The sequence below is a fragment of the Epinephelus lanceolatus genome, chromosome 1 (genome assembly GCF_041903045.1).
Source record: "Epinephelus lanceolatus isolate andai-2023 chromosome 1, ASM4190304v1, whole genome shotgun sequence".
Classification (NCBI taxonomy): domain Eukaryota; kingdom Metazoa; phylum Chordata; class Actinopteri; order Perciformes; family Serranidae; genus Epinephelus; species Epinephelus lanceolatus.
The window spans coordinates 13,010,506-13,035,731 of NC_135734.1; the positions used below are offsets into that span (position 1 = coordinate 13,010,506).

The 25,226-nt window shown below is 41.3% G+C and overlaps 1 protein-coding gene across 8 annotated transcripts in view; it reads left to right on the plus strand.

Moving 5' to 3' along the window:
• The window catches only part of sox13 (SRY-box transcription factor 13), a 61,284-nt gene extending 41,080 nt beyond the window's left edge, over nucleotides 1-20,204 (plus strand). For 5 of the 8 annotated variants that reach the window (XM_078175925.1, XM_033627633.2, XM_078175984.1 and 2 more), the window contains exons 6-14: nucleotides 853-921; nucleotides 1,089-1,203; nucleotides 5,771-5,847; nucleotides 6,503-6,668; nucleotides 7,198-7,322; nucleotides 10,063-10,171; nucleotides 11,284-11,454; nucleotides 13,458-13,674; nucleotides 15,927-20,204. In XM_078175925.1, the coding sequence (XP_078032051.1) occupies nucleotides 853-921; nucleotides 1,089-1,203; nucleotides 5,771-5,847; nucleotides 6,503-6,668; nucleotides 7,198-7,322; nucleotides 10,063-10,171; nucleotides 11,284-11,454; nucleotides 13,458-13,674; nucleotides 15,927-16,212 (1,335 nt within the window). In that variant the 3' untranslated portion in view covers nucleotides 16,213-20,204. The remainder of the gene's footprint in view (nucleotides 1-852; nucleotides 922-1,088; nucleotides 1,204-5,770; nucleotides 5,848-6,502; nucleotides 6,669-7,197; nucleotides 7,323-10,062; nucleotides 10,172-11,283; nucleotides 11,455-13,457; nucleotides 13,675-15,926) is intronic. The other 3 variants (XM_033627635.2, XM_078175851.1, XM_078175907.1) reach the window with 1 other exon arrangement.
• The last annotated feature ends 5,022 nt before the right edge of the window (nucleotides 20,205-25,226 follow it).

The window sequence follows — 25,226 nt, forward strand, 5'->3', positions numbered from 1 at the left end:
ATTGAACTCTACCAAGTATTGTACCATTCTCGAAACCCACATGCTCCCTTCTGCGCGTGCACTGTTCCATTGAGGTAAAAACTGGATGTTTCAACAAGATAATGTCCCTTGCCACACATCCAAGGCCAGTAGAACTTGGCTGCAGGAGCACAGTATCCAGGTCTTAGAGTGGCCAGCTCAATCCCCGGACATGAGCCCCATTGAAAATCTGTGGTGGATTATCAAAAGGTCTGTTTCAAAGCATAAACCAAAGAATTTAGAAGAATTGAAAGCAGTAATTCAAGAAGAATGGGACAAGATTATCCCTCAACAGTGTGAAAGGCTCGTGGGGAACATGCCAGCCAGGATTAGAGCTCTACTACATGCCAATGGCAGGACTACTAAATATTAATTTGATGATGTGATGGTTTATTTATTTTTTGTTCAGTTTTGAACACATTCTCTGTTATTTGTTGACTTTGATACCGACAATGTTGAGAACTGACATATTGAAACTGTCAAGAATTTAGTTTTGTTAGTTTTTCTTGTAAACAATAAACAAAACAATATAATTTGTATTTGTTTGTATCTGTCTAATGCAGCCACACCTTTTGAAACACAAAAAAGATTTTTCCACAAATATTTCATGATAATATTTGAGATTGTGTAAAATTTTAAGGGTGTCCGAAAACTTTTTTCCACCACTGTATATCATTGGGATACAGAAGAAGATTCATTCTGAATTGAACTGCATTGGGTGGGTGTTGGGTTTGAATGAAGCCCTGATCATGGTCACCTACACTGTGTGCCCTTGTGTCTGTTTGCCACATACAAACGTGATGCTTGTGACAATGAACTTGTCTTGTGTCTCAGATCGCCAAGCAACAGCAGCAGCTGATCCAGCAGCAGCACAAGATCAACCTGCTTCAGCAGCAGATCCAGGTCAGCTCCCCTCATGACCTTCACATGTCATCACATACCACAGCCAGCAGCACTAGCATGGGATCATTGTTACTACGACAAGTTCTCATTGCAGATCACAAATCTGTGTTTTAGACAAATAAGGTAAGACATTTTGTGTAAGGTATGTTTGTCCTGCCTTGTCCCAGCAGGTGAATATGCCCTACGTGATGATCCCTGCGTTCCACCCCAACACCCAGCCCCTCTCGGTCACCTCTGACCCCCAGATGACCCTACCACTGCAACCAATCCCCTGCAAGCCAGGTCAGTTATTAAGCTAGCAGAGAGGTTCTAGCCCTGGGAAGTGTTGGGTTGGGACACACTGGCTCCCATGAAACCATAAAACTGTTGTTGGAATGGCAAAATAGAAAAAATTAATACAATTAAATAAATGTAAATTATTACAGAAATATTTGAAAGTTGTTAAGAGGAGATCAGAGTAATTTTTAAATATTGCATTTACATGTTTTATATTTTATACAGTGTAGGTGGCACTTTTACCAGCACAGCATATTCGCTTCGCTTCCGATTAGAAGTCGACTGATAGTCAATTTTTAAAGGTTGACATAATGATGATAGTTTGGAACAGGAAAAAGCCAATGGCCGATAAGTTGCCCAATATCATCCCCCACCCCCTTACACACACTATTTGACTTTATTAGAAAACTGGAGAACTGTTGAACTGAACATCTCTGTTCAAGTAATATATACCTGAAATGGATATATAAATCTGGATCACTGAATATTAAATGCATAATGAACAAATAAATTATCAGACTAATCATAAAAAAATCTACATAGGTGTGTTGTTTTCTTTGCAGCTATTGATTTTCCTCAAAGTCAAACTTCAAGCTTTCATACAAAACTGTGATCAGAGATGGGCAGTACTTCTGTTACTTGTATTTGAAATACCAAATCAATATTCAGTTACTTTTGATCATTTTGTAATTGACATTTGACAGGGGTGAAAAAATAATCACATTTAATTTGAAGCAAGATATTTTAGAGTCAAGAAATTTTGTGTTTTCACAATACTCAAAAGATTCTCTCAATGATTCATTAAAACTGGGGTACTAGCTTCAGGCCCTTACTCAAGTGCACTGTGCTCCCATCCTTGCACCTTTGTCCAAACTGCTGCACTATGAAACACAACTGGTAGTTTAGAGGAACAGTTTCCTATGGCTTCACAAAAAATCAATTGTTTTGCTTGTCTCCTTGGGTGCTCCACGCTGCTAATATTATTCTCTGGATGATGGTTGATGAAGTACTGTCAGACACTACACCTTCATCTAACAAAGCTAAATCCAAAATTCTCTCCAGTGCTTGTCTTCCCCGAATATGAACTTAAGTAGCTCTGTACTCTGTGCTGCACTGTGCCATTGAAGTTGAGCTACCCCTTTTTCATTGCATCAACATAACTTTATTAACAACCTTAGAATATCTATTCAGAATCACGGAAGAGAGGAATTGATAGAATTCATAATGGGCTTATAAATGTTCTCTACTACTGTATTCTATGTGCTGTAGTCTCTTGAATTATCATTGTGATCTTTTGATAATCCATCAAGGTTTTCCTCCACCAGGTCTTTAGTGCAGGGAAGGTTGGGGTTTTGTCAGTTCTTTCATAGCCTATTCATGCATTCTCTGTTATTAAAAGTAGAATGGACACTGACAATAACTGTGCTTTCAAGGTCTGAAACTTAGTGCTGAAAAGTTGTCAGCTCCATGAGTTGCCATCCGCGCTGCAACGTCTTCTCAATCAAGTGTTTTTGAAGAGAGACTTAAGCATGTTTAAGCTCTTCAACTCAAGGTCTACTTTAAAGTAAATGGAAAGGCATCAGTGAGCTACAAATGTGGACTTCAGTTGAACAATATGGTTGATAGTAGCTTTCACACACTTATGCTTGTACAGTTTGCCGGCTATAGAGCGTACAGCTCGAAAGCCGCAGCTTTGTGCAGTTTTGCTTTCACGAGTCTTAAAAGCTGTGATCATGGGTGACCTTGTCTTCTCTATCTTTTCAAACCTAAAAGACACAAGGCCAGTCTTTAAAACATTGTAGGCGGAATTTAAGGATAACCATTCATTTGCTTTATTTTATTTCAACAAATGTGTATGTGTGTGTGTGTGTGTGTGTGTGTGTGTGTGTGTGCTTCAGAATGCTTTGACAGATGAATGTAATAATTTGTTGAAGGACTGCAGGGTTGTGTGGAAGAGGTCAGCTATAGCCAGCAATCTGAGGTTGTGTTTTCTTTGAAGGTATAGACAGAGAGAGGGAGCTTTGCTGTTTGATTTCATTTTGTCAGAGTCTTTTATAAGTTTACTCATTTGCATATAACTTCACTATCAATTGGACATAATATTCTGGGGTCTTACCACAAAGTCCAAACTAAATGCACTTCCTTTTTAGCCATGCTGTGAGTTATATTAATGGTATCACTAATGCTACGATAAAACATTCCCTATTCCAAAATAGGTTTCATTTCTTTCTTAAAAGTACCCGTCCAGACATATATGAATACTAATATTTTGTTTAACATGGTTTTCCTTCATAAAAAGAAAAAAAACCTCAAACGGGGTCAGAAGCAGATCTACTCTTTGTCCCTCATAGAGTGCTGCAGGAATGAGTCCTAAAACGAAAAAATGAGTTAGCATTTTAGCACTCCCGGTTCCTTCGTCTCAAGGTCAATGTCCACTGAATGGGTTTTTGGTTAGATGCCTGAAATAATGTCTGTGATTAACACAAGCTTTAGAGATTTTCACGATTTGTTCTACGGCATAAAATAGGTCAGTAAATACCCCACTCATGGATTTTGAAGCCCTTGGGTGTCTTCAAAAGGACGGTTGCTAAGTGGCTAAATGACAACAGAGCATCATCACGGCAAACACGGCTTTACAGCCTTGTTGAGGTGGCAACAATAAGTCATGTGACCAAAGTGTAGTTTGTCTGTAGCCCTATGTTAGATTTTATTTCTGGCGATTGCATTTCAGCTTTAAAAATCATAAAAGTGGTCTCTATTTGTGAATCTAGCTGAACAAAATGTGTAAGTAGACTCATAAACTTTTGTTTGCCACAGAGCTTATTTTCTGTAATTATCCAACACTGAGTGAGAAAACCCCACTGTGTTATTGACGAGGGAACCAGGGCAACACTAACTTCTGCATTGACCTACAAAAAAACCTGTTGTCCCTGCAGCGCTGCATTGAGAATTCTGGATCTGGCCTCTGCCACGCCCAGCACCGCTACTTTTGGCAGCTTCACTTTCCATTTTGTCCTGCATTGCTTGCACTAGTTTGATCAGTGAAAGAGCAGTGTGCATCAAGATGGCTAGCGTTAGAGGAAACATGAGAGGGATTCAGCCAGACGTGTTTTAGCCTCAGTCAGACCCAGACTCACATGAGGAGTCTGTTGCGCACCAAAATGGGCTACTACCAGATGTATCAGAATAGAAAGTGAAGTTATCATCTTTTATTTGTTTATGTTGTTTGTTAGCTTGTAAGCTTGTGGGCTAACTGGCAGTGGGAGACACAGCATTAATGGTTGTGAAACACACAATATACACACAATATCACAATATCTGCTATGATGGAGTTTTAGTCCGTAAATAGTGGAAAGAAGCTCGGGGTCCAGTTTACATCCAAAAACTGCATACTCTATCATGTTTCCTGTCAAAACTTTCACTATGCTAATGCTAACTCTGCTCTCTGTACTGACAAGTCCGCTCAGTGCTGTGGACGTTTCAGGTTTCGTTGCCAATGTTGTGTCAAAGTCTGTTTTCCATCAATATGTGCTTCCTCTATTAGACAGCCATTGACTGTCGTAGTAGCGACGTACCTAATTCAGCTTGCCTGGGGTACGTTGAACCTCAGATTTTAGGAGACTGACCAGACATTAGAGGAATGTGAAAACACCTCTGCAGTGACAAACTTTACACCATGTACAAGTCAGTATAGTCAAGGTCAGACATTAGGCGACATGAACAGTGAGGAGGACTTTAGAGGTCCTGTATGCAAAATTCAGAACAATAATACAGCAAACAACTATCTATGGAAAGATATAGTGGAGTAATGTCATACTGAGCAGAGAATGTGGGTGTGTGTGTGTGTGTGTGTGTGTGTGTGTGTGTTGTAATCTGAGCTTCTGTGTGGTTTGTTGTGGTAAGCAGGTCCGGCCGCTTTGCACTGGGCTCATACAGCAGTTACTACTGATATCAGGATGGCTTCATCACAGAGACAAAGCACCCATCCTGCGGTTTCCCCCTGGTTGACACCATTAGCTCTGTCAGCACTGTTGCCATTGTTCAGCACTGATTATGGAGTTAGCACCATGCTTGGTATAAGTCATAGGGATTCCTCTTCCCATTTTTATGACAATATTGTTTGTGTGTTTAGACCAAGATAGTGAACTATCCAAAGTTACGCCTAGAACTTTTATTGTGTTTAGGTGTTCAGTATTTTTTAAACCAATGGCCAGTTGGCCAACATGTGTCGGGATCCGATCACAGTGGACTTTACCTCGGAAATATTTAAAGCCAACTTGTTGCACTCACTCCACGTGTAGACGTCTATTTACAAGTCCAGTTTGTGGCAGCACTGGACAGAGTAGTGTCATCAGCATACATAAGTGAAAAGTATAATTTAGAATGTAAATTGGGCTATTGAGAACAGGAGGGTCACTTACACCTCAGTTAGCTGTGTGCTGCCATCAGAGTTAATTACCATTAGCTAGTGAGTGCTAATAGTCACCTCACTTTGGGCTCCATTGCAAATCTTCAATCACATCAAAGTAACTACACAGGTATTTCAGTGTTCATGTTTTTCATCCCTCCACAGCTGTGGACTATTCCATGCAGCTGCTGCAGAACCCACACCCCACCCCTGTCAAGAGGAGCAGTGGTTCTTTCCGACAGGTACAATATTACTATAGAATGTATTGTGTGTCAGGCATTTCATTGTTCATCTCGATGTAACAAACTCGTCTCCCAAGTCCATTTCTAATGTACACACCTACATTACATATCCAAAATGTGAAGATAACCGTGAGAACTTATGGTTTGGTGTGTGTGTGTGTGTGTGTGTGTTAAATGTACAGTGTGTGTATTTAATGGATGTTTAAGAAAGAAACTCCCTCCAGATTTAACAGATATTGTATTTTTTAGTTATTTGGAAGTCTAAAGCTTTTCAAATACACCACACCCTCTGTTCAGAGACGTAATGTGTGTTCAGAGACGTAATGTGTGTAGGTGTGTGTGTGTGTGTGTATGTGCGCATGCGTGTGTGTGTGTGAGTGTACCTGTGTGTGTATGTGGCCTGAACTGTATTTGCACGGCAGGTTTTCAAGTATAGATAACCCAACACATCTTAGAAAAACAAAAGGAAAAAAAGGATGAGGTGAATACGAAGACAAAAGAACAGAGACTCCACAAAGGTGTGACAGATGCGCTCCGACATGCCAAATCTGCCGTGCATAACCAGAATACATCCACACCCTCACCCTTTGCGGTTATGTCTGAATATGTGTTAAGTGGCCCCACCCCTGCTCATCTGCTCTCACTGTGTGTTTAGGAAGCCAGTCAGCCCTTGAACCTGACCTCCAAGCCAAAGGGGCTGGAGCTGGGGAAAACACCCAGTCCTCAGAGCCTGGAGCTGGGATCACTGGCGCTGCAGGGGGCCTACAGGTCCAGAGATCTCCACAGAGAGGTGTCCCACAGCCCGCCACGATCTGCCCTCAGTGAGTAATGCTGACAGCTGCACTGCTGTGATAGAAAGTGGGAAATCGTGATCCCAAAAGGGGGAAAAAACTGTTGCATTCTCACAGCTCCTCTAAGATGCTTGAATCAATCACCTTATGTGTTTCTGCTCTGGCATGGTAACAGGGCTTTTAAATCTTTTTTCAGGTACCTGAGGAGGTTGTTAGCACTAGTAGCACTATAGAGCAATGTTTTTAAGAGTGGGTCCCTGTTTTGTTTGTATCTATGTAAATCAAAAGACAAAAACATTTACACATAGTAGCTTTAATTTTTAAAGTCATATAAATTGTGTTTTATCTATTGTTGTTCATTATTGACCCAAAGCATTAATGTGTGGTGTCTTTTCTTGAGAACATGATATACTGCTGAGAAAACAATGCATTCAACAGTGTCTGATGGTCTCTGTGCCATGCAGACACACCAGCGCACAGCGACATAATGGGCACTAGTTAAATTTAAAGCAGGACCTGTACATTATCACTTTAACTTTACCTGTATTTTTGTCTTCAGGTTTCCTCGGAGAAGGCGATGTGGTCACCCAGGCCATCCATGATGCCCAGCAGCTCCTGAGAGGTCACAGCACCGGAGGGCGAGAAAGAGACAGGGACAGAGAGAGAGATGGTGGCGGAAAGATGGTGAGCTGATGTCCAAAATGCACAGTCCACACACGCAGTCCCAAGTATTCTGTTCAGAGAATAGACTGTATATAAAGAAGGATGACATGACAGCTCCCCAAAAGTGAAGCTGAAACATCTGAATCGCTCCCTGGTGGCTGGCTGCAGTATAGGTCATAAACCCCGCCCCCTCCATGTTAGCAGATGGGACATAGCCCAAAACTTTTTCCCACATTTTTCCAAAAGATCAAGCTGATGTGTGTTCAAGTGTTTGTTTTTCTGGTAAGTTTGGTTAGAACTAGTAATTTGATGTTGAAAAAAGGCAGACTGAGGTCATGACTGGCAGCTGTGTGTGCTAATTGGTACGCTCGCTTGTACTGGCACTGTCGCGATTGAACGGACGGATTCTGGCTCCACATAACGTTACCAGCACAAGATGGCAGTGACAGTATCCAAAATATTTTGGCTTAATTTTTGCACAGTGGAGGTCTGAGCTGAATGCTGTATGATTAGCTTAAAGGCTACAGCAGTGAGATAAGACATGCACCGAGGGAATGTAAATGCACATTGTTATTGCAGTCTCTCCTTCCCTCTCACACTGTTGCTGCCACTGCAAACAAACACCTGCGTCATAGGTCCTTCCTGCAATAAGTGATTTTTTTGGACTGCTTGGAGCAGCGGAAACAAATAGTTAACACAACAACTTGACAACTTAGCAAAGTTTATTATTAACTCTAACAGCAATTATGAAGCAATGTTATCATTCATTTGGAGTCACGGCCACCTGATGAATGTAAGTCCAATATTCACTCACTTATTGCTCTGTTTTTCTCCTGAGGGAAATATTCAGATCTTTAGCTGCTAAATGCTCCACTGTGTTTACCAGCTAGTCTCTAAAGCAGCAGTTCCCAACTCATCCAGATTTTTCCTTAATCTTCAGTTCACAGTCCAAACAGTTTCATATATTCAGCGTCATACTGGCATTCAGCCATGTTGCCGAGCTAGTTTGCTGTCTCTGTTAAGTAGCTGCCCATTAGTCACTCACTTTGCAGCAGGAAACAGCACTTCAAAATTAAAGCTCTGTGCTGGAAGTTAACTGCACTTCAAAATAAAGTGTGTTTATAACAGACTTGACATGTTCGCGAGTCATCTGTGGTCCATTCAGAATGGACCCACGACCCACTTTTGGACCGCGACCCACCAGTTGGGAACAACTGCTCCAAAGCCCAATGAAAAAATATCTTGAAAATTAATCCACACCTGTCAGACAAGCAGACTTGAGAATTCTCAGGGGCAATTTTATAAATTTACATCACCTGAGTCTGAATTACAGGAAGCCATTACTTTAACTGAAGTGTGAAGTCAGCAATATTACGTATTTTATGTCTGAAATTCCCTTTTTCCGCATTCAGCTGCTAAGAGACTTTGAAAGCCTGTGAAAATGCATTATGTTCATTTCACCACTGAAATTCTGAATAATTAAATGATCTTATGGTCGTTCAGACAAGGCTGGTATATCAACAAAGAAATCTGTCAGATCTTCCTGTGGTGAGCTGGATACCGATACCGTCTTACTGAACAAACTGGATATGAGGAAACACTCACAGTCTGATTCTGACTGACAAAGGGGTCTAATCGGGGGTCAGAGGCAGGTTTAGGGTTACAGAGAGTCATGCCTCTCCTGAGGATTTAACCAACTGAAGAATAACCACGCACAGAAGCGCATTGTGACAGCTCAGCACTGTTGCTGCTGCTTTAGGGAATACGCTGTTAAGTAAACACTGTATGGAAAAGACAAAGAAGTTATGTGTCTGTTGTGTCTATTTTTAGTAAGTGAAAAGGGGCTTCAGTATCCCCTGACAAAGATGCTATCAACTGCTGCTATCCCTCTTTATGTGAGTGCAGTCATGTGCTCCAGTGAAAATGTACAACATGTTTTAATTACACACATGACGTTAGCAGTAAGATGTGGAGCAAAATGGAAACATGCTCCTAAAGCATCTCAACATTACATAATTTGTGTGGAACTCAACAGTTAAAATGACGGTTGTTTTTGTTTTTTTTTGTTGTGGTTCTTGTAAAAATTGTCTTCTATTCTAGTCTTGGTTTTCATTCTTTGAGGTGGCTGAAGCTTTGGTCTCAGCCTCGTCCCCGCGCAACAGCTGTTGCAGCCTCACAATACCACAAAGGCCTCAGTGTGGCATTGACTGAGCCACCTGCCCTCTCTCTTTGTCCACAGTAATACTGTACTCTGTGGCTCTCCTCCTCCTCGCCTCCATTATCCCACTCCATCTCTGCCGCTGCTTTAACACCAATCCCAATGACTGACCTATTTTGGTATTACACTCCGCCGAACGGGGATAAATAATGTTTTACAGCTCGTGAACAGGCGATAGAAACACTGGCGGTGTGATAGTTTTGCAAATTTAGAGTTAGATTCCCAACTCTGCCTTTTCTCCTTCACCTCTCCTCTCTCAAACAATAAACACCATTCTTCCTCCAGCACGGCCTTGTCATATCCTTTCTTTGCATTTACAGCTCTGCATTATAACAGCAGCTGATATGGTGAGCGTGCAGTTTCTTTACCTTAAATAGCAACTCTGTAAAACACATGCATGCTTTGAACACACCCCTTGCACATTGGGTCATCATTTTAGTGCAGTCCAAATTCAAATCGACCCTTTGTGCTCAGGTGTGAATATTTGTGTGACTTCACTGCGTGTCTGACTTCATCTGTCTTTGTCTTTTTTTATGTCTGCAGGAGTACAAAGATTCTCCCCACAGCACAGAGAAAATTTCTTCCTCCGAGCGGGGTGAAGACAGACACGTTCCACTGTCCACTGAGGACCACCTCAGCAGTGACTCTGAGGGTAGGTGTCCCCGCAGGAGCCTGTTAAATAAGGACGGCCTTATGCATTGATGTTTAGCAAATGTTTTGTATTCCCAGGCATGAGTGGTGACATGGGCGGAGTATGAGACAATAGGCCCCTGGGCATAGACATGGAAAAGGCGCCACCACCTTTCCCTCTCAGGACTAGGAACACGAACACACACACACACACACACACACATACATTTTTGTGTTTCTTGTAGTTTTAAGGTTTTTTTTAGGCAATTTTGTGCCATTTTTTTTGACTCTTTGTGTTTGTTTTGCCCCTTTTTGTAGTTATTTTTGTCTCTTTGCAGTTCCTTTGCATCTCTTTGTGGTCTTTTTGAGGTCTCTTCATGGTTGGAACTGTTAATTTGAGCGACATTTTGCAGGTGACAGCCAGGGGGGCCCTGAAACTTGGTAGGCTTGTTCAGTAAACCCTCCATGAGTAGTGTCACAACTTTCTGTTTCAAAGGTAGTTTACTACACTACCTATTAACATGGTTTCGTGTTACCACTTCAGAACATCGGATTGACATTTAAATATCTCGAAATAACTTGCACCACCACCACCTCCATGTTCAGCTGTATCAACATATTGCATCATCCTCTTGAAAATTTAATTAGAAAAAAGAAGACAACAAGTTTCTGGCACAGACCCAGGATGATGAATGTGGGCGGGGAAAGTCAATCATAACTGCTTGTGAAATCGGATGTTTGTGGGTGAAGAGAAACTTCCCCTTCAACAAGTCAAGGTTAATAACCAGGTGAGAAAAAAGAGAGGTGTAAAAGAAAAGGTTAACGAACAAGAGATACAGCCACAATTGCGGGTTCAAGCCCTTTCCTGGCAAAGAGGAGGAGGCAGCTCAATTACCAAAATGGAGGCCACAAGCAACAGTGAGTGGGTTTCAAGCTTCACACAGCTGAGCAAAGTTCCTTCAGTTGGTTTAATTCTGTCTAAAGAAGGAGTGAGACTAATCACACACTTGCTCCATCATTTTAGTAACTGCACATTCAAAGTCCCGCCTTTTGCTCCCCCTTTATCAGATGTGAACTAACAGTGTTTACCCAAGGATTTTTGTGATCCACTGACTGTAGCCCTCTTTCCTGTAGGTGCCCTGTCCGTCTCAGTCCAAGGCAACTATGCTGAGGCCCGGCCCCCTCCCTCCTCAGGCCACATCAAGAGACCCATGAATGCCTTCATGGTGTGGGCCAAGGACGAGCGCAGGAGGATCCTGCAGGCCTTCCCTGACATGCACAACTCCTCCATCAGCAAGATCCTGGGTGAGCCTAGCTCTGGGCAGGGGTGGGTTTCACTCTGTGCCTCTATTCTGAGACACTGCCTGGCACATGTGAGGGCATGAATAGCCACCTGCTTGTCCCACCAGACACACACACACACACACACACATACTGGATTGAATCCTTTTCCTTGGACCAAACGTTTACATTCCATTCTATTGTGGAGAGCTGGTTGTTGGGAGCAACCACCTCTCACACGGACACACAATGACATGCAGACTTGAATACACACACGCATCCAAGTCATGCATATGTCATGTCATATGTCACATAAACCACGACTTAATTCAAATATACATTTTATTAATAATTACTTAAATACCTCATCTCAATCTGCAGAGAACTGCTCTCTCCAGTACTCTCTGTTCATTGTGGTGGAATCACTGAGATCCATGTTTGTGCTGGTTTTCACACCAATTACTACCACAGCTAATCTCACACATCTGTGGGTGAAGATGTGTTAACCACACCTTCACCCAGAGACAAGGAACTTAACCAATCAAATTATTTTTGGTCTAATATGAATTTAAAAATGTGCATTCTTGTGTACCACACTGACAATGACAAAACCATAACAACTTTAAATACATGGGTAGACTAGGGCTGCATGATACAAGGAAAACATGCAATGCATAGTAACATTGTGAAATATCATGATGACGATATTTCAATCAGGACAGACTTCATATGGAGTTAACAATAATTTATTACATAGTGCAGGATATTGGTGGATAGTGGAAAGTTCTTTGGCGATTAGATGCCACCATGATGTGTATACAAAGTGGGCAGAGGTACCATGGTCAGTTTAGGAATATTCCCCTGATGGAGCTTGGACACTGGTGATGGAAATGAAGATGAGGATGATGGGATGTGGAGCAGGACCGGGCATTGAATGTGTTTAAAAGTGAAGGTAAATGGGGTGGTGGAGGGCTGCATCTGATTGTCCTGAAATGACACCTGACATCAGTGTCATCAATGAACGCCAAGTTCAAAAGGGGGTGTGGTCTGAGCAAAGGGACCAGAAGTAGGCAGATAGGAAGTAGAGACGGGGCCATTGCCCACACACACTTGGGGCGCATTCACACCAGGATAGTCCAGGGGATTTGGTTCGATTGGGCGGGGAATGCCGAAAAACTTCACACCTTCATTTGGTTCAGTTCACTTTCACACTGCACTTATTAAAGCGGACCAAACCGCCTGGACAACGTCACACAGTTACAACAGCTGCTCGTTTGGGGGCGGTATTGCCCAAAACGACCACTGAACAGGAAGAAAAAAAGCATGAGGAAGAAGAAAACCCAGCTCATTGATTGGCCAGGACTAAAAATCGAAATCCATTCCCTTCACAAAAACATCTAACACCAAAAATGCACTGCGCTCTACATCACTTCCTCTCTTTGGTTCACTTCCTCTCTTTGGTCCGCTGGATTGTGCATTTGCATTTCCCACTGTAAGCGGACCGCACCAGGGTTCACTTGCAAGTGAACCGGGACCCCCAGTTTTCAAGTGGACCAGGGTTAGCTAGTTTGGCCCGCACCAGAGTTCGAATGAGTGTTCACACCACTCCAAATGAACCAAACTATCCGTGAAAGCGGACCAGGGTTCGTTTAAAGCAGACCAAATAGCACCAGTGTGAATGCGTCCTTAATGTCCCTGGCCCACATTAGATTTAATCCTGTTGTTTTTGATCTCACCACAAGATTGTCTTTAGTTTTTTTTGGCATTTCACCTTCATTGAACAGTTAGGACAGACAGGAAACAATGGGAGAAAGAGAAGCATAACATGTGACCAAGGTTCCCAGATGGAATCAAATTGATGCACCTTTGACAGACCCGAGAAAGGACGAGAACCCCAGCCAAAACTAAGTTGAAGCTACATAAACATTTAAGCGTGCTCTCTCCTCACTGCTAGAACACTTTGATTGAACTCATCTTTATTGTTTATTTACTTTTCCCTCATCCTCCTTGTGCCAATGTGTCTTTAGGCTCCAGATGGAAGGGCATGTCCAATCAAGAGAAGCAGCCTTATTACGAAGAGCAGGCGAGGCTGAGCAGACAGCATCTGGAGCGCTACCCTGACTACAAGTACAAGCCCCGGCCCAAACGGACCTGCATTGTGGAGGGACGGAGGCTGAGGGTGGGCGAGTACAAGGCCATGATGAAGAACCGCCGGCAGGAGCAGAGAGCGACCTACACACACAGGTAGAAACCAATGCACGCACCAACTTGATTTGCACAACTTTGAGAATGCAATGCACGAGAGTTTGTCCCTGGCAGACAACGCTGACAATTCGCTCCATTGACGAGAGTTTTCTCTGCACCTCCACACATTGTAGACAATGCCTGCAGCTCCCAAAGCTCTCCTTTTATTCTTTAAGACACAAACAAAAGTGGAGTATTGATACCGCAGCTGGGCTGTTTTTTTTTTTCAGTCTGTCCTTGACGATGAATAGCATCCCTCGCCATTGTTCCCTCTAACTCCTCCAACTAGTTAAGCTGGAGGAGTTGGAGGTTGGAACTGTTAACAGTGGTTGGTTTTGAGCGTTTTTCTGTTTCAGTGATGTTTTTCTTTGCCTCCCAGATATGCTCACTGCTCATCTTTTGTCTTTTAGACTCTTTTGAGAGAAATAAACGTCAATATCAGAACCTCAAAATGGCCTTAGATTTCATTTGTGATCGTGTTATTCATATCGGCTTTCTTCAGAGTGACTGGGATACTGTATTTTAAAGACCATTATGTTTTCACTTCATGTTTCTAGGTGTATGTAGGTTGGCAAGCTAGGTCAACGAGCCTCCATTTTCCAGGTGCAGTAGTTTTGCATGGTTGATGGGTCTTAACACTACAATACCCATGAGCCTTGGCTACCATTGCTATAGATACAGTCGGTGTCTAGACATGGTCTAGACATGGTGAGGGCGGAGTAGACGAGGGGGAAAACAGTCCTTTCCCTCAGCCTGTCAATGCTGGGAAAGTGCAATTTTTAAACAAACATAAGAGACACTATTAAATTTACTACGTGATACAATATGAGTAGTTAAACTTACCATAATATCGTTGCCCCGCAGCCATCAGCACAGCCATTGATGTAATAGACTGGTGTGTTTTAGTGAATTCCATGTATGTTTCGAGACAGTATGGCAGTGCTAATGGTACTCAACACCATTAGCCATCAACCATTTTTTGCTATAATGTCATCACATACTGGGACTGTCAGATCTGAAGAACTACATTTTCTTGGACGCTCACAACTTTTTTACCATTGGCTAACACTGAATAAAGCATTAAACCCTTTTTGTTTATCCAGGAACAGCCCCCAAATCACAATCGCCAAACCCACCAGATCCCATTTAAATAAACAGTAATTCTAGCATGTATCGAGTCAGCATACTCTCACATCTAACTGGATGAATTAAGGGTTTGTTTCAACCAAGCCAGATTTAGTTATTGTTAAAACAGTGGAAAGACGAACTAGGGTTGTTTTTGTGAGTTTTATTTTATTTCTTTTGACTCTGAAGGAAGTGTGTTTTACGATGATAAAAGTACTCATCATTTAAATGGAGTCTGGTGGGTTTGGTGATGGCGATTTCGGGGCTGTTTCTGGTTAATCAAAAAGGATAACAAAACGGTCTATCTCTGTAGGGATCCCTTCCATAATTTTGTCAATAACAATCCTGTCCTGAGCCTGTCAGTGGCAAAAACAAGTTCTTTTAGTGGACATAGCTTGATGGTGCACAATTGCCCTGCATGTTTACATTGCCGGCTGCCGTCAGCTGCAGTGGTCTCACTCATTGCTGAACTATTTTCAAAAAATGTTGTTCCCATTACTCACTTAGACACAAAAACATGGGGAAATCAGGTCCAGGTTGAAAAATACCCATTAACTCTGGATTTATAAGCTTATTCAATGTGCAGAGAGACACACAAAAACTCTTTGGTGTAGTAGCAAATGCTTCTTTCCCCCCTGGCATGAAAGGATGTGACATTTTGTGGGCTTTCCCATAAATACTGACTGTATCTGTGGAGAAGAGGTCAGTCAGTGTTGCAAATTCAAAATACTTTGCCACTAAGTTTGTGAACAAAATGCTTTTTATGCTCACAAGGTTGAACCTTTGACATTTAATCAAAGAATTGGATATATTTTGTTTTCTTTTGTACTGATGATTCAAACAGAAAAGTTATATGAATGGTGAATCTCAAATGTTACATCCAAAAAAAAGGAGAATTCAAATTTCAGTTTGATTTAGATAAATAATCAAACATATTCATGCGTACTTGTTTAAAACCAGATGAAACTGTATCAACAGTTCAGACTAGGCAGTGATTACTGTCCATTAAACTCATCACCTTCATGATATTAAAGGTAAAAGTCTCTGAATATCAGCAAACTGATGTATCAGTAGAAAGCTGATTCATCCTACAGTCTTATGGTACGCATCACTTCCTGTCTTTACAGTCAAACAGAACCGCAGCAGATCCACTACTCCCACAGCGATGGCCAGTACCCGGGCGGTGCCAGCTCGGTCTCAGTGGCAACCATGCCCTTTCACCCCGCATTACTGGAGCACTACCTGCCACAGGTGCCCCCCACGATGCGTCGAGCAGAGGGCCAGGCCACACCTACATCCCTGCCGAGAGAAAGAGAGAGGGAACAAGAGAGGGAGCGGCCGCCGTACAGCGAAGGAGAGGAGAGCGACGCGGGAGAGAGGAGTGAGGGGGAACTGGTGCTCCTGACAGACTGAAGTGGGGGAGTGGGGTGGGTGGGAGAGGAAAAAATGGTGGTGAGGAATGAGAGGGGAGGGTAGCTGAGGAGGAAGGGAGCTCTTTGTTGACTGACAGTCGGAGAAGAGGAATGGAGGAGGAACAGGGGAGACGGGAGGGATTGAGTTGTCACCAGATGATAAGATTGCCCCTCTGGTAGGCAAACGTGAAGAGATGTGGTGAGAAAACGTCATACTCACTCCTTTGTAAATTAGTTGAAATTAGTAGAAACCCTGCCCCACACACACACACACACACACACACACACACACACACACACACACATAGAGGCAAGCTCTTGTGTTACTCATTTCCCTTCATAGACATGTCATCAGCTGCTTTGTTTTAGAATACAGAAGTCATACTTAAGTTACAAGGGAAAAGGTTTATTGTTTAATCCCTTATGCTACTTGCTTTCCTCCCATGTTGACTTTTGGCACCACAGGGATTCTTCTCATTGGAGGAAAGTTTAAAACCACATACGGTTACCAGAATCCCTGTTTTCACCTGTTTGACAGCTGAGTTACTACTCTGTGGTTGAAGCAACAGGCCAGTGATGGAGCTGTATGTTATCAGCACATCAGTACTGCCCCCTGCTGGTAGAAGCTGGTTATTACTTCATGAAAAACCCAGAGCAGTAGCATTCCTGTCTGCTAATTTTCACATTAAGTATCTCAGTGTTGAGAACACTGACACTTGTTGCACCACATGCTCATATATTACACGACACTCACGCAAGTCATGGATCAGATTGTCTGGAGTAGTATGGAACCTGGAGTTTGGCAGATTATAGTGCTCCAATTTAAATTTGTTCTTAAAAAGACTGAGAGAAAATAAATAGAGAGATCGAAGGTTTGTTTCAGCAATTTGGTAAGATAAATAAAGATGCGGGGCTCAGATTAAAAAAGAATGGTTAGCAGCAAAGGCTGAGATGCTGCCCTACATGCCAGCCGACATAAAGGGCAGTAAGTAAGTAAATAAGAGGCTGAGATATCCTGATGTTTAGTCCTCAGTGTGGTTCAAGCACCTAAAACACTGGATCCTACACTTCCCATGATGCAGCTTCATACCCTGCCACATTAGATACCCACTTCCTGGTAAATGTCCACGTGGTTTCAAAATTTAAACCCCTACTTTCTAACTCTGACTTAAAAGTATACATTTTTAGTCTCTAATCTCACAGTGATAAACCCTTTTGACATCATCAGGGTTATTTTTCAGACATTATTCTGCTGTTCTCACAGCCTGACAAGTAGTCGTCATGACAAACAAAATGAACCTAATGTGTAAAATATATTACATCACATCAGATCACATCACATCAGCATTCTGGAACACTGTTTACTTGAAGCAGATAAGATACATCTTTAAATTGATCTCACTTAAAACAAAACCATGGCAGATGTCAGTCATTGCTTCACATACATTTAGTGGCTCTCGACAGATTACACAGAGTTTTGTTTGTCACCATTATAGACTGTATATGAAGATGAGCGGCACATTTCCACTTACCCCCACTGTACGAAAATGAAGCCAAAATATCCCAGATACGGCTGCTGGTGATGTCATTTGGAGCCGGAGTCTGCGTGGTAACGATCGCTGTGGCGTCGAATTCCCGCCCAAACACTTTGTCCAACCAGTCTTGTGCAGCACCATTGATCGCAAGCACACCAGTGGCACACATAGCTGTCAATCATGACCTCAAACCCCATTAATACTGCATCAAATAACTAACTTTGAAGAAAAAATATCACTTCAACGTACAGCTGCATAATAAGAACTACGTAAAATGACAGAAACCATCTTTGGGAAAAATGTATTTGACATTTACATTGAGTTTTTAGTTTGGCTCATGTCCCATTGCTTAAATGGTGGGATGGGGTTTATGACCCATACTGCAGCCAGCCACCAGGGGGCGATCGTTACATTTTGGCTTCAATTTTGAGGAGCTGTCCATCATGTCGTCCATCTTATTTATTTTTTTACAGTCTATGGTCACCATGGTTGTAGTAAATGTTTCAGTTAAGGCAAGGCAAATTTATTTGTGTAGCACATTTCATACAGAGCGGTAATTCAGCGTGCTTTACATAATGCATTAAAAACAATTTTAAAAAAGCAGAAAGACAAACTGCATAAAATCATTCAAATGCTAATTAAAAGGATAAAAATCTGAGGGGTCTGTCACAGCACACAGTGGTTTACAATCAGGCCGCCAATGAAATCTTTTTTAAGAAGTTACATCCCAGATAATGTACATTTAATTAACAATCTAACCCTCCTCTTCCTCGTCCTCCCACATCACACTGTTCAGTTGAGCTGTGTTGTATATGCTGTATTTGTGTGTCTATGAGTTCCCTCTCCATAGCACGGTGGGTTGACCTCAGCCTTACCTATTTTTTTTTTATACCTCTGTGTTTGCTTCTTTGAGTGTTAATTGACTGTCGTGTTGAGCACCTCCTATCTGTGTATCCAAATGTCAGCTGTTGTTTTCGCTGCTTTTGAGATGCAGCCTCTTGCAACACTGCAGAAAATATCCAACATGCACCATAATTTTTCAGGAATTATTTTCATATTTAAAAGGCTCAAAGTTAAACTACATAAAGTTCCATCTAAATAGGCTAAATTGTTGTCTTCTTGTTTCATCTTTTATTTTCCTGTTCCAGCTATCAAACAGAGCCAAATCAATCCCAAATCACGTCACATGGAGGCTGTTGTTTATTGGTAGGATGTTCTCTCTAACAGATACAGAGATGGAGAAAAGGTCCATTAATGGTTGTGAGCTTTTGACAGTGAGGCTAAATAGAAACAAAGTTTTTGGGCGACTGAACCACTGGTCAACTTCATGAGAACGTAGAAACCAAAATCATCCGTGAGTCCTCAGTTCATTTTCGGCTACAGTGTGCCACGCTAACAGTTTAGCTTGCTGAGTGATATTTGGCTCCATGTTAGCACTTAGCACTATGTTCTTTGATAGTAGGGCTGCATCACTGATGATTGGAGTTAACATATTGGCATACTGATTGTTTTAGAGGTATGCTTTATTTTATTTTTCCTTGTAGGAAACAGGTTAGTTCCAATAATAAAACTTCATGCTAATGATGCTACAGTTTAGCATGCATGATCCTAAGTGACTCTAGGTTCCAAATTTATTTAATGAGTTAGTTTTAACGTCAAAAATAGTTTGAGTTTGAAGTCAAAAGTAGTCTTAAACTGTAGCTTAAGTTGTAGTTTTATGTAAAACATTGTTATACTTTAAAGTAAATGTAGGACAAAAGATGTGCTAACGATTAACTAGCTACTGCTTTACCTCTTTCCATGTAACGTTGTGGAAAAAGGTAAAGGTGGTGGATTTTTGGAGAATGTGTGCCTCCCCAATTCAGTGCTCAACAGATGAATATGTGGTTGCCACAAGTAAAATAGTGCCAGAAATAAACCTGCTACATCCTACTCAGTATGTTTATCCATTAGCATGTTGCTATTAGCCTGAAGGAATCTGTGGCTAACGCTTCTAATCACATGGATAGTTTTGGTGTCTTTGTTCTCAGCACTCAATAACCATATTGACTAATAGGGCAATGTAACAAAAATGTAGTGTACCTACATAACACTGGGGCCAATCCACTCTTAGCTAGCTGCGAGGATGACAAATCAAAATGGCGGGAAAAGAGGAGTTTCAGGCCTCGATGTTTGGGTTTGGGGCTCATCCAAAACAATCAGGGTCAGGGCTGTGTGGAGAAAAGATGCTGGCTTTTGTGCACAGAGATGGATTTCAGAGGAAAATGTTTATCTTATTTTAGCGGAGACATGCTGAGGAGTCGTTACCCCTGCTGATGTAAATATAGAAAGAGACTTTATTTTGTTTATAAGAGCCTGTGTAATTTAAAGGTGTATGTTTCTCTATGTTTTCAGAGTTTTGTGTTGTTGTTTTTTCGTTTTGTTTTTTCTTGAAAGACAATAAATTGGTTGTGCTAATTGCGTTTGGTACGATTTTTTATTTTTTTATGTGTGTATGTGTGTCTGAGACAGGTGTGGATCTCTCCCCACAGACCTTGGTTCAGTTGGTTCAGTAATTACTTTGCTCAATAATTCAGGTCTCCCAGAGGTCGTTCCCTGGGTAACACATCACCTCAGCTCTTTTCAGCTCACGCCTGCATAACACATTATATCAGCACAGCAGTGTATACTTGGATGTTCTACTTTTCTCTTATATATCTAATGTAAACTGATTATTCACACTGGAAAAGTCTTAGTAAATAATTTTCACTATAATCTTAACAGGGGACCTCGAAAAGTGTTAAAAAAAATTTAACACAGCTTTAACTAATAGCACTAATTATACCTGGATTGTCCAATCAGACGATCCAGGTTCAGGTCCACATAGACTGACTGGAACTGATGCACCTAAGTGGATCACAACTGCACTGTAAAAGGTTTAAAAACTAGTTCTGGTAATTGGGTTGTGAACAATTTCCTGAGACCACTGTTGGGAACAGACTGCAATGACTTTGTTGACCCTCTGACTTTTCAACTAGTGCAATCAGGTCAAATTTCTATTTGTCCATTATACTTGGCTTATGACCAAATACCTGCAAAACTAATGACACTTGTGTAGGCTACCTTGCGTATTTTGTGCTAACTGAAGATAGTAAATACCAAACCTGCTTAACGTTAGCATGCCGACATTAGCATGTAGATCACAGCACTTCTGTGTCTAAGTAGGCCTCCATTCTCACAGGACAGCTAGTGTGGCTGTAGACTCTCAGGCCTTGTCCACACGTCTACGGGTATATTTGAAAACATTTTTTCTTTGCGTTTTGACCTTTCGTCCACATGTGGGAAAAAACAGATTCTTTGGTAAAACTTAGTCCAGGGCGAAGATCAGAACTCCCGAAAACAGCTGTCTTGGAGTGTGCACTGTTATCTGCTTTGTGAGGCGGCATTTTGTGTCCGCCATGTGACCAAAGTAGAGCTGGCTCAAACCTTCAAAATTACATGACTTTTTACATGTTTGCACATAAAAGTACAGTTACTCTTCCACTATATAAGAACCAGAGGCATCAGAATGCACTACAGAGGTCACTGCTCCAGGCAGCCTTCCGATAATAGCTTATTTCCAGGCTTCTCCACCATCATCTTCCTCTTTGTGCGGCTTTAAGGTTACGATCAGCCTGTATCACTGTGTTGTTTTGGCAGCGATCGATTGGGTTTTGCGTTTTCATTTGGACTGAGATTTTTTTTTAAATGGTGCTTGTGTGGACAGGAATTTTTCGAGAACAAGAGAGGGGGCAGCCCTCGAAAATACCAGTGTACATGTGGACAAGCTTGGTTCTCATTTAGATAAGTTGGTGAGTCAAAAAATAAACTCCTTTTACAATCAGTTCACAATTTCCTCAGAAGCAAAGTGTATTTTCCTAACACATTTGCAACCTTCTAACCCACTGGTATCCTACTGATGGATGACTTTTTTTATTTCTTTAAATTTTATTGGTTGTTTTATTTCTTGAATGGCAGCTAACTCAGTTTTGATTGGAGTCTTATTAAATAAAGTGATGGCGAAGGCAGATGCAGTCAGGGACATGAAAGCTCAACGGCAAGGATGTTAGGAGTCATCACCTCAGAGTGTGTGTGTGTATGTGTGTGTGTGTGTTTTGGCAGGATGTCCCACAGCAGTGTTTTCTCCGTCCTTCCTCCTGTTAAGGCCAAGGTACCAGGTCAGCTGGTACGCACACACAAACAGGAGGAAACCGGAGAGTCAGTAGAATAAAAGTCATATATTGGTAGTCAGAACTTCTGAGAGCAGACCAATGAAAAACACAGACTTTTTAAAATTATTTTATACATTTTAATGGAAATGTTTACTGACAACTGTTAAATAATTCTTCTTGCCACTCCTACAGAGGTGTGAAGGATCACTGTACAGTAAGCTTTTCACAGTATTTCTTACAGTATTTACATCCTCCATCTCCGCCGGCCGCACGCAATGACGCAGCATCTCCTTGAGCAGTGGATGAGTACATTTACAAAGTCACATCTGCAAGCTAAATGCTGGGTCCCTTTAAACAGCGCTCAAAGCATTTACAAAAAGTAAATATCAGCATACAAAGGAAACAAAAATAATCAGTTATCTGTACAGTGTTTCTTAAAATTAAGTTAGTACATTCACACACAAAAATAGTTAATCTCAAATGAACTGCAATGCAAACCCTCTGAAGCTAACCATTTTGGTATGATTAGAAAACAAACAAAACAAAATGTGGAAAAACAATGTTAGAGTCACTCAATAAATAAACCCTGTTTAAAACTGCTTTAAAACACCAATAAGGCCTGTCAAAAAGAGAGTAAAATCTTTGACGGCCAACATGGAACAGGACATTTTTGGGACACTAGAGGTCGCCACAAAAACAGATCAAACTGGTCTTAAGAAAAAGAGTTCCCATTCTCCTTTGGCTTCTTTTCACCTTACCCAGTGTGTTATGTACTGAGAAACATCATTGTTGTGGCTAGTAATGCTAATAAGAAATTAAAATAACATACTTATCTTCAGCTATCTTTACATGCATTTTAATATTCCACTATTATTGCAAATATGACAATATTGTGAATTTGATAGGGGTCATGTTAACAGCATATTCTGTTTGAATATTCCAATTTCGGGTTAAATCATGAGGGATATATCTGTATTAGTCTGATTTTAGGAGCATTCTTTGGACACGTATACAGCCAATATGGAATATGTGTCTCAGTGGGGGTTTTGCGACACAATGCCTCTTGCCTGTTTGCCGTCAGCTCTGTGTGTTGTACACAGCCAACTAGCCAACAGTTTGTAGGACTGTGAGGTACAGATGCATGCCCAAAAGAAAAGCCCACATTTCTGGTCTGAAGGAGAAACACACCGAACTTCTTAACATTATGAAAGACTTGGATATTAAGAGGTTTGAAGATATGTGCAAATATTGCAACACCAACCTTTTCAAGAAGGTGATTAAAAGAATTAAAGAGGGAGGCTGTGTTCACACGGTTGAACAAGTCCGTCACTGGAGTAAAACTGAAAAAATCCTGGCACAAGCCACAGCCGATCCGCTTTTCCATATTTTGACGACATGCTACGGCATGTTTATTGGAGTGTGCATGGCTGCGTGTAACAGGGAATATTAGTGGACCTTTCATTAGCCACAAACAGCTTAGTAGGAGTATTGTATTTTTCAGAATAAGGACAACTGGATTATTTTGTGCATGTAATCATAGTCAGTGTTTTATTTTATGTTTTGTAGAGCCACAAGTTCTGCAGCAGAAATGTCGAACTTGATTGCAAGTGCAGTCAACAGTGCAAAAACTTTAGCTAACTCCTTGGTTAATATGTAAGTTACAATTAAGACGAGTAGGAAGTGAGATCTGTCACTGGTCTCATTTTTGACTACAATTTTTTTTAGGTTTATCCACAAAATTTAGTTTGACAAAGTGATCCTAACATGTTTAGCTTATACCAGACAACAGATCCGTCTCCATGACAACATAGCAAACTCCATCTGCTGACGAAGACCGTCTGATACAATTGAAAGCTCCTGAAAAAGCTAGTAAGTGAGCCTTGACATAGTTGACATAGTTCTGCTGAATCCATTACTTGTTGTCCAGTGCTAGTTAGTGTATTTATTGAGTAACTTAACACTTTTAACACAAGTTTTGTAGTGGTTTAATATCTCCCCTTGCCACAGTGATGTGGACGTGTACTCCAGGGTGTGTCAGTACACCCTGACATCACTGTTAGCTACGATCACAGATGCAGGGTGGTGCAATAGACTTGAAACTTTCTACCAAATAAGGCAGTTAAAACACTGCTTTTCAGCCTGGTATTAAGTTACTGTTTAAAGACATGTCAATGATTTAGAGAGTGACAGAAAACTCTTAGTTAATGTTCGGATTTTTGATGGTGTGTCCATGTTTTTTTGTTTTTTCAGAGAAGGGCAACCTTTCCTGAGAAAGTTCAAGGACAAGAGTACTTCAATGATTATAGAAAGCGGTGTGTGACACATTTTGAATCCTTAAGAATAGATACTGAACTATTTCAGAGATGATTTTGGTATCAAACTTTTCGATGCCATACAACACAGTGGGTAAGGTGACCAATGGGCCAAACAGCTGCTAATATACTACAACACACGAGAATGAGAGCAGAGTTTTTAGGACAATCTCAGATCTGTGTGGAATGTGTTTTCAGTACAACTCTATATTTAGCTCTAGCCTCTCACATTGGTGACCGCTGGAGTGTTAGATTTAATTTCAGAGGAAACTAAATAAACCTGCCCTAACTTTTCTCTTCCAAAATCCCAAACTGTGTCAACAGATGACTTCCACTCAGGGTCCGTGTCCTCTAGCTAAGTGAATGGAGAAATTCATTCAGTGCAAATGCCCTTTTTTTATCCAGGCTGAATTCCTACCAGGGTATTAGGATTGTGCGTTCAAGCAGCAAGCTTACTAATTTGGCCTTTGTCTGCAAATCTACTAAGCAGATTACTCCACTATTATCCCCTAAAATAAGGGCCTCTTGATTATCCTCAAATGGAAAATGTGCTACTGACCCGGGTCATTTAAGCTTTCAAAAGACAATATCGCCAGTAGCTTTTTGCTCCCAAATATGTGCCAACACGTAAGTACTTTTTTCACTATGTACCTTATGGGACAGTTCACCCCTAATCAAAACTGAATATTTTTCCTCCTACCTGTAGTGCTATTTATGAGTCTAGATTGTATTGGTTTGAGTTGCAGTGTTGGAGATATCAGCTGTAAAGATGTCAACTTCTCTCAAATATAATGGAACTACATGTCACTCAGCTTGTGGTGCTCCAAGCGCCACAAAAAAAAAAAAAAAAACAACATTTCAAAAACTCAACAGCAATGTCTCTTTCCAGAAATCATGAAATAGTTACTCAAGATAATCCACAGACTTTGTTGTGAGAAGTTTCATGTAGGAACTATTTTCTTTTTACTGAACTACAGG